The 10,087-nt window shown below is 39.0% G+C and overlaps 1 protein-coding gene across 1 annotated transcript in view; it reads left to right on the top strand.

Annotated features, from left to right (window-relative positions):
* The window catches only part of ccdc80 (coiled-coil domain containing 80), a 26,484-nt gene extending 18,577 nt beyond the window's left edge, over positions 1-7,907 (top strand). The window contains exons 9-10 of the mRNA XM_059342199.1: positions 4,172-4,255; positions 7,354-7,907. Of these exons, the coding sequence (XP_059198182.1) occupies positions 4,172-4,255; positions 7,354-7,676 (407 nt within the window). The 3' untranslated portion in view covers positions 7,677-7,907. The remainder of the gene's footprint in view (positions 1-4,171; positions 4,256-7,353) is intronic.
* The last annotated feature ends 2,180 nt before the right edge of the window (positions 7,908-10,087 follow it).

The raw sequence follows: 10,087 nt of genomic DNA, 5'->3' as shown, positions 1-10,087 counted from the left end.
TAAATACTTGAAGAGGAATGTTTGTTGTAGGTGTGCTCCTTGTATATTATATAGTATCATAACATTACTAGTATTAATTGTTTGAAATCTCTGAAGAATCTCATCATAGTGTACACACACCGGCAGTAGCCCCCGTGGCCCTTTCAAAATTTCCCCCAGAGGAAATTTTCTAGTTTTAGCTTACTATTTTTACTTTTAGCTAACTATTTCAACGTTTCACTTTTAGCTAACCATTTAAATTGTTGACTTTTCGCCAGCTAATTCAACATTTTACTTTTAGATATATATCTTAAAAGTTCCTCCAATATTTGCTAATTATTTAACTGTTTCACTATCGGTTAAGTCAGTACTATTAACCAACTATTTCAACCATCCATTACTTTTTAGTGTTTTCAGCCTTTATCTATTACTTTCAGCAAATCATTTGAACTATTTAGTCATTACTTTTAGCTAGTTTAAACTTCCTTGAGAACCAGTTTTCATGCACTCTTATAAGAATTGCAACATTCGTATTCAGGTGTAACAGCAAACTTGACATGTGGTTGATACATTGTTGTAATTAAATCATATTTTTTTCTTCTTCTCTACAATATGTCCACACTCCCCGTGGAGACAGGTTGGAAATCACTGTTTTAAAGTACGATTAAAGAGTGTTTAATGTTCTGCTCTGATTTGGACTTTGCAGTTAAGTGCACATTCAGTCTCCAGTGGCTTGTGCTGTGAGGACTTTTCTCCTTTGGAGTTTTTTTTCTGTCTTTTCTGTGTGTGCTCAGCGAGAGTGGCTTTGCTCATACTGAGGACTCTTTCTGTGCTCCAAACTATTTCCTGTGCTGCAGCAAGAAACAAACAAACAGAAAGGAAAGCTAGACTTCCTACAGGAGAAACCTACCTGGGAGAGAAAATGTAAAATCTTTGATCGCCAGTATTTTATGGTTTATGGCTTTACTTTACCCAGGCTAGTGCCCTGTCACTGCAGAATATGTTCGTCCCATGAAGAGTTTGATCAGATGGGATGTTTTTGTTTATCGCAACCCTGCAGATATTATCGACGTTTGGATGCAAAATTATTATTAGCATTGACTCAGTGCTGAGTGACTTTACAGCTCACTGTAGTAACCAATGGAACTGCTTCTGACTTAGACTAAGTGGGCATTTCCATTCAAAGTATACAAACATATAGATATGATTAAATAAAAAAATAAAGATGTTAATGGTGGATGGTCTAAATGCACTCATAAACAATTAGCCAGAAAAATGAAAATGAGTAAAACTCTAAAACAATGAATCCAGGAATAATGAAAATCAGTATTTTTAAAAGTTAACTACACAATAAAGTTTACATAATGAGAAAGCCTGTGACTGCTGGGCAGTCGTGTGTGTGTATGTGTGTGTGTGTGTGTCTTTTTGGTCATTTAATGTCTTTTTGGTAATTTTGAGTCTTTTTTGGTCATTTTGAGTCTTTTTTTTTGGTCATTTTGTGTCTTTTTTGGTCATTTTGTTTACTTTTTTTGGTCATTTTGTTTCTTTTGTGGGTGATCTGAACTGTGCGTGTGAGATTGTGTTGCATGTTAAATTGGGGGTCGCGAGTCAAAAAGGTTGAGAACTACTGCTCTAATATACCCTAAATTACCTGGGAATTCATTGGTTGACAGTGTTGAAAGTGTGTGTTTGTGTGTGTGTGTGTGTGTGTGTGTGATCCCAGATGACAGAACTGGCAAAGGTCTGCTCTGTTCAGTTCAGTCTGGGGTCTAACAAGCTCCTCTCCTTCCCTGTTTCAGCCAGTTACTCAACTTTTCCACAGTTACTTAACTGTTATTACTGTAGATCTCAGAAAGAGACAGTTCTCTAAACTTTGCAAATCTCAACAGCTTGACGCGTCTGACAGATTTATGCAAGATAAATGTCAACTTTAAATAGTCCACAGTGAACTCCACTTCTCGGTAAAACCAAATAAGTGCTGTCATCTGGAGTTTCTCCCCCGGCTTGAACCACATGTTCCTGTCTTGTTTATAGAAATTCAAGATTTCAGACGTTTCTTCCTGGCTCTTACATATTTTCCTAACACTCTCTCATATTGCTCAAGTCAGATGCAAAGGTTTATTTGTCACATGTATGACTTGCAGTTTCACAAGATTTTAAGACTTTGTTTGATGTTTGAGCCTAAAGTAGTATACAATTTCAACTTATTCTACTGCTGCACTCTCGATTCACTCTGAATAAAACACCTCAATGCTGATAGAAGTACCACTTTCTGATAGAGTTTTTAAGTTGCAACTAATGTTTGTTAGTCTTAAAAATAGACAAACAAGACGACAGTAGGTCAGCAAACACAAGATTTTCAGGGGTGTTTAGTTACTTTTTACAACCCCACCAATCTGCTGGTGGGTTTGAAAAGTATGTTTCCTTTAAAATATTGCCAAAAATACAACTTGTATAGTGGAAAGACACTTTAAAAACAGGGGTTTTAGAAGTTGAACTTTCTGAGAGTCTTTGAACGGATCATCAGTTACAAATATTACCTTTAGACAAAGTGACAAAAAGAAGAATTGTGACATTTCTGTCAAAATTCTAAATGTTTAATTTAAAACACTGCCAAAATAATGGAATAATTCAGTGTAGTACATACCCTTAGCCGTGTATAACCTTCAGTACATGGCGGTCAGCACGCCACCGGATGGATGGATGGATGGATGGATGGCAGGATGGATGGATGGATGGATGGCAAGATGGATGGATGGATGGATGGATGGCAGGATGGATGGATGGATGGATGGATGGATGGATGGATGGATGGATGGATGGATGGCAGGATGGATGGATGGATGGTTGGATGGATGGATGGCTGGATGGATGGCAGGATGGATGGATGGATGGATGGATGGATGGCAGGATGGATGGCAGGATTGATGGGTGGATGGATGGATGGCAGGGTGGATGGATGGCAGGATGGATGGATGGATGGCAGGATGGATGGATGGATGGATGGATGGATTGATGGATGGATGGATGGCAGGATGGATGGCAGGATGGATGGCAGGATGGATGGATGGATGGATGGATGTATGGATATATGGATGGATGGCTGGATGGATGGATGGATGGATGGATGGATGGCAGGATGGATGGATGGATGGATATATGGATGGATGGATGGATGGCAGGATGGATGGATGGATGGGTGGATGGCAGGATGGATGGATGGATGGATGGCAGGATGGATGGCAGGATGGATGGATTTATGGCAGGATGGATGGCAGGATGAATGGATGGATGGATGTATGGATATATGGATGGATGGATGGATGGATGGATGGATGATGGATGGATATATGGATGGATGGATGTATGGATGATGGATGGATGGATGGATGGATGGATGGATGGATGGATGGATGGATGGATGGATGGATATATGGATGGATGGTTGGATGGATGGATGGATGGATGGATGGATGGATGGATGGATGGATGGATGGATGGCCGGATGGATGGATGGAATAAAAATAAAATAACAACTCTTGTATCTAAAAGGTGTCTTGACTACAACTATATATAATTAAACATTACTCATGCAAGTTTCTCATAAAATCTGTCTTTTAGAAAGCACTTCCTGTTCATGACGTCATGTCTGTACATGGTTTTTCCATTCGAGTGAATCAGTCGACTGAAGAAAAAAGCTTGTCTTGCTTATCAGCAGAGCCAGATTAACCAGGTCTGTGAGGACTTTTTTCCCCTGGTGTGTTGCTCTTGGCTGGGCCGGCACCCAGGGCCGCTCCCTCCCTCGCTGCCCCAGACAAAGGCCCGTCCTGCTGACTGGGCTGAAGGCCTGAGAGGTTTGATCCTGGTATTCAGCACTTGGCTCTCACCAAGTAAAGCCAGCGTTCTTCTGTGTTTAATGTGGGCTTTCTCGCTTCAGAGGAAACAGCCTTTTGGCAGGGACTCTGCGGACCACCACGGTCTCTTCCTTTACCTAGAAACAAGTGTGTAGAATGGTTCCAATAAGTGGAAATTCAGCTTGTATAAGCAGGAGGATGGCTGGATACAAAACAGTTGGTCAGCATATTACAGACACCATGTTCTTGTTTAAAATCTGGCATTCACTGTGCTGCAAGATATTCGCCTCTCTCTCATGTGTGCTGTCGATGTGGTTGTTGTTGCCATGGTGATCTAGGTCTGAGGCACATCGCTATTCTGAAGTTGGTCGGCACGGAGCCGCCGGAAATGGAAGGAACGCTGGAACTCTATCCCATCAATGGTAAGAACATGTAATGCTCATAGAAAATGATGATTTGGTCCACAAAGGTGCTAGAATGAAAAGCCCACAGAGAATGCCTATGCCTGTCACCATAACTATTTTTATGAGATGATATTTTGTCCCAGAAATGATTGCGATAAATTATATTATTGTCATTTGAAGACCAATGTATGCCGCTGATATAATGATAATATCAGAGGATTATAATGCAAGTTCACCCTTTCAAAGAGCAATTCACTTTTAATTCTTAAGAATATTCAACCATAAATGTGAAAAAAATATCAAAATATTCTCAAAAAATACAAGAAGACAGCAGAAATTATGTTTTATTTTTAACATCATGTTGGAGTGAAGTGTTGCTGACATTGTTTAGTAAACAAACCTGCAGGAAAGATATTGAGGTCAGACACAATTATCCTGCTCATGTCCATAAATCATACGATAAGTCCAGATTGTTGTTACTGCGACAGGCTGAGCCTAATAATCAGATTTCAGAACAAGACTTCTCCTTGAGTGAGACAGAAAAAATGTTTTTATTTCTCTGCCGGCTCCTTTCCACAATGTTGACCAAAAAAAATTCTGAATATTCTGAGCCTGTCAGTGGCAGAAACAAGCACTTTTAGTATTATAATGTAACATTAACGCTTGCAGTTTGTTTTGATGCCCCCAGCTGCAGCACGCTTGCTCAAAACTGGAGAAATTATAAAAATAATGTTCCCTAGATGACCACTGAGCCCTACGTCGTGACTTAAAAGGCCCATTGAGTGCTTAAAAAGTAACAATTCTGATTTGTCAGCTGTGCACAGATTCCTTTTTGGGTGGAAGTGAAGGTGAAGGAAGTCTTGTTTTTATCCCCAAAGGAAGAATCTAAAGTAAAAAAGAATTTATACGAAACTAATTTAAACTTTTACAAACACACTCATTTCTACAGTCATTGGAATTAACTTATGTCTGGTGTAAGAACATGAATTAATTCATAATAGTGTAGTAGACAATACTCTTAGCAATTAGCTGCTGCTTGACAGACTAGAAATGTGCGTAGAAATTTGCAACACAAATTGCTTCAAATTGTATTTACAAGAAACGGACTAATTTGTGTCAACTGGAAATGCTGAATCTGCATCCCCACCTGCACAGGCCGGTGTTTCAGCATCTCTCTTCTAATCAGTAATTCATGATATGGTAAACATAAAGGTCCACTTATTCCCCAGAGGAACCTTAAAGATTGTTATTATCAAGGACTCACAGCTGCAGAACCATGTGTGCTGCAGGAAACATCAAAATGAGAATTACTTCTTTAATTTGGTACGAGCTGCTAGATGTTGCTTAAAAGAACTCCAAAAACAAACTTTCCTGGAGGAGAATCACGGCTCATGCAAAGCTGTCTGTTATAAAAATTTGTATTAATCTGGGGTTTTTCCAACGTTTTAATCATATTAAGCAAATATGATTCTGTCTGCTGCATGTGGAGATACTGGCTTTGGGTTACATCAGACCAGTGTTTCTGCTAAAGGCTGGCAGGCTAGATAAGGTTAATATATGTTTAGATAAAGGGAAGAACACATGACAGAGGGAGTCAGACGGGTCAGACGTATTTCTGCTGACCGTACCTTTGACTTTGGGGAACTGAGAATAACAGCATCTGTGTCAGAGAGTCAGCTAGACGTTGGAAACCTCCACTATAGGAGGCATATAAGCCAACAGTTTTGATTATCATGTGAGCCTTTTTCTCTGTAACCGTACTCACTGTGTTGCATGATTTAAACCACGGGTGGTCAACCTGTGGCTCCAGAGTCTCATGTGGCTCTTGAGGCCGCCTGCTGGGGCTCCCAGTGGCTGAGACAAAAAAAAATACATCTATATTTTTACATAAAAAATGTTATTAAGCAATGGTGTAGACCAAAAAGTATTTGTATTCTTCAATTGTAAAAAAAAAAAAAAAAAAAAAAAAGTATATTAATCTTAAATATTTAAAAAGTTTTGACATAAAGAGTCAACTAAAATGTGCTTCATAGCTTACGAAAGTCTCCAGCCCGCGTCTTAACCTTTAAGTTTTGCCAACTTTGAGTTTAGTTTTGAGTTCCCCTAGATAGACTAGTTTTCAAAATCGTATTAATAAATGCATAATTTGACTATTAATAATGTTGGTAGGCTAACTTAGACTTATTAGGCTGTTTAATTTTCTCAATTTTTGCTCAATATAAGATTTGTGGCTCCATTCCGCGATTTTCTTTTTTTTTGGCCAACAGTGGCTCTTTAGTTAGTAAAGGTTGCCCACCCCTGATTTAAACGCTCCTCTTGTACAAGACTTTAGTTCAATTCAACTTAAACTTTGATACTCTGAATCCAACTGTCTTTATTGAAGGGTCACTCTGAAAAAGTCTTATAACACTGTCAGAACTAAAGCTGTTGCCAGTGGACATGAGTGGTTTCGGTTTCTGCTTTTGGCATTCGAGCAACATGGTCTCACAGAAATCCGTGAAATAGCCACGGATTTCGCTTAACTCAAAATCCGTGGAATAGCCACGGAATCACTCAAATTTCCGTGAAACTGACACGGATTTCGCTACAATGCAAGTTAATGACAGTCATATCCCGTGGCTATTCCATGGATATTTGTTCCTATTGGTTTGTTCCAAGTCACGTGACTTTCAAGGTTCCGGCGGTCAGAACAAAAAACATGGCGGACAGTTCTCTCATTTTTAGTGAAAAAATTAATATTTTGACTTTGTTTCTGCATAAAAATGGATTTTGATCACATTTCTAGCGAGAAATATATGTTTTATTTTCTAAATATTCACTCAGTGAATGTACATAATCACTTTGTGGTGAAGATCTCGCCAGAAAAATATGACTGTCATTAACTTGCATTGTAGCGAAATCCGTGTCAGTTTCACGGAAATTTGAGCGATTCCGTGGCTATTCCACGGATTTTGAGTTAAGCGAAATCCGTGGCTATTTCACGGATTTCTGTGAGACCAGGTTGCGTTTGAGCTCAGCAAATGGAGATGCAAAAAATGTCAAAGTCAAAGGAAAACATGGCTGCACTCTCCTCTATGAAAACAAAAAGTTCTGACCTGAGTTTGTGCTTGGTTCAGGGAGTTCCACCGTGGAGCGTGAAGGTCTGCCGGGCTCCCTGGTGAAGGACATGAGGAACTACTTCCAGATCAGCCCGGAGTACTTCTCCATGCTGCTGGTGGGGAAGGACGGCAACGTGAAGTCCTGGTACCCGTCGCCCATGTGGTCCATGGCCATCATCTACGACCTGGTGGACTCTATGCAGCTGCGCAGGCAGGAGATGGCCATCCAGCAGTCCCTGGGGATGCGCTGCCCCGAGGACGAGTACGGCGGCTACGGCTACCACCAGCACGGCTACGAACACGGCTACCAGGACGGGTATCACCAGGGCTACGGCTACTGAGTCCTCGTCCTTTCACCCGTAACTTTTTTAACTTTCCTACCCATCCTCCACCAGGCAGTCGGCTCAAATGGAGTGAGGTCCTTGAATGTTTTGTAGCACTTAGTGAAAGCCTCGGAGCTCTCACCTCTCCACATCTTTGATATATACAGTCATGGAAACAAATAGTATAACCATTGTTTTCTTCAATTTCTTGTTCATTTTAATGCCTGGTACAGCTAAAGGTACATTTGTTTGGACAAATACAAGAAAAATGGCTGATAAGAGTTTAATTTAAGAGCTGATATCTAGACATTTAACATGGTTTTCTTCATAATACCCAAATCAATATCAAGAAAACCATGGAAAATGTCTACATGTAAGGTCTTAAATTAAACTCTTATCAGCCATTTTTCTTGTTATCGTTATATTTGTACCTTTAGTTGTACCAGGCATTAAATGAACAAGAAAACAAGGGTGGTCTAATTAATTTTTTTCCATGACTGTATATATATATAAATATATATCATAGCATAGTATGCTGCAAGTAACGGTAAACTGCAAGGGGCTTAAATCAGTCAGTAAGTGTGTAGGTGAGCCTGGGGTTCAGGGATCCCTTGTGGACTTAGATTTTGTTTCAAGGAGTGTTTTGCACGTTATTATATCATCTGTCTCCTTCACTTGCCTTCCAGGTCAAATTTACATCTTCATGTTATCAGCACAGACCTTTTTCTTTTGTAGATAACGGGCTAAAATAAGACATATATGTATTTATTGGACATCTGTTGCATTTGAGGTGCAGTTATAGGTTATTTTATGAAAAAAAGGCGATCATATTTTTTCTCTTTTGTAAAGTTTCTGTTGCTATACATTGTTCTTATTTATACTCAATTGTGCTATATGACAAATAAACATTTGTTTACTACCAGGACTGGTCTGTGAATGCTTGCTGTGCTCAGTCTAACAACACTGAGAGAATCTTTAGGCTCCGTCTCCTCCTAGTGGCCGAATGCGATGCTGAAGGGGAAATACTTTAATCACTGGTATATTTCATGTGCTAATTACAGTTTTTTACAATTGCTATGACCCGTTGTTCAATACTTTTAATACTGTTTCAAAACTCTTCACACAGTTACCAACATCAGCCTGTGTGAGCGATACAATTAACACAATTCTTCTTCTTTTGACACAAAATACACACATTTTACATGTTTAAAATTAGTTTTAACTCCTTTTACACACAAGCTCAATCAAGACCAAAACAGTAGATGTTAACTGGTGAATTTTCAAATCACTTTCACACAGTTTGTCAAAAGAGAAAACCTCATGTTCAAAACTAATGAATTGAAGATTATATTGATCAGCTTCTGCTCCTTTTTCTTTTTGTCTATTTGACAATACAGTAATGAATGACAGCTGATTTTTCCCTCTTTGCTCTACTGTAAGTCATTTCATTTAATACAGTAAAGTGTTTACTGTAAATAATTTACTATCTTCTTCTTTATGAACATTCTGTAAAGCTGCTCTGACACGGCTTTCTGTACTGAGTGTTGTACAAAAGAAAGGAACAAAATTCATGGCCAACAAATGAAAAATGAAGAACATCATCACAAACATTGTCTCTATGGAGTCTTGGGCTATTTTATCTATTTTTGAATCTTTTTCATGTCTTTTCATGTCTTTGTAAGTTATTTTGTGTCTTTTTGGTCATTTTGTGTCTTTTTGTGTCTTTTTTTGATCATTTTCTCTTCTCATTTTGGTCAATTTGTGTCTTTTTTTGTAATTTTTTAGACATTTTGTGTCTTTTTTTGGTCATTTTGAATCTTTTTTACTTTCAAAACACTATCATGCTCAATACGTAAAGAATTTGAAATGTTGTAAATGTGAACTAAGGTTGCAAATCTACCATATAAGAGGGTTCCATCCAGTTCTATCATTTGATACTAAATCTATTTGAGCTTGTCTCCAGTTTTACTTGGTATATCATCATCAAACTGAAACTGGCCTCATGGAGTTTACAGCCAGAACTTTAGAGGTAAATTTACAGTAGGGCTCCACGCTGCTTTGTTTTCTAGTCTGGATGACGAAGAAGTATTTTTTAGACTTTTAGAATCTATGTGAGACAGTGAAAATCCTTTGGCTCTGTAAGACATGATATCTCTGTAAGACATAACAAGGCAGGAGGTTTTTGTTGAATGTTCTGGAGAAGAAGCCAGGTCAGGATGGCCTTGTTCCGGCAGCAAGATCGTATGCCCAGCTGGCATGACGTGCCGCTTTGTATTGATTAAAACTGGCGAATCAGCGGATCAAGAAGGCGGGACTTCCTGGAGGAAATCGACCAGCATGTTTTAACAAATGTTAGTATTTTAATGTGTTCAGGGAGAGAGACGTGGTTCAGACTTCACCAACTGAAACCCGTCTGTTTGTATCAGGGA

Source organism: Centropristis striata, chromosome 10 (assembly GCF_030273125.1).
Source record: "Centropristis striata isolate RG_2023a ecotype Rhode Island chromosome 10, C.striata_1.0, whole genome shotgun sequence".
Lineage (NCBI taxonomy): Eukaryota > Metazoa > Chordata > Actinopteri > Perciformes > Serranidae > Centropristis > Centropristis striata.
This window is presented reverse-complemented; position numbering and strand designations above follow the sequence as displayed.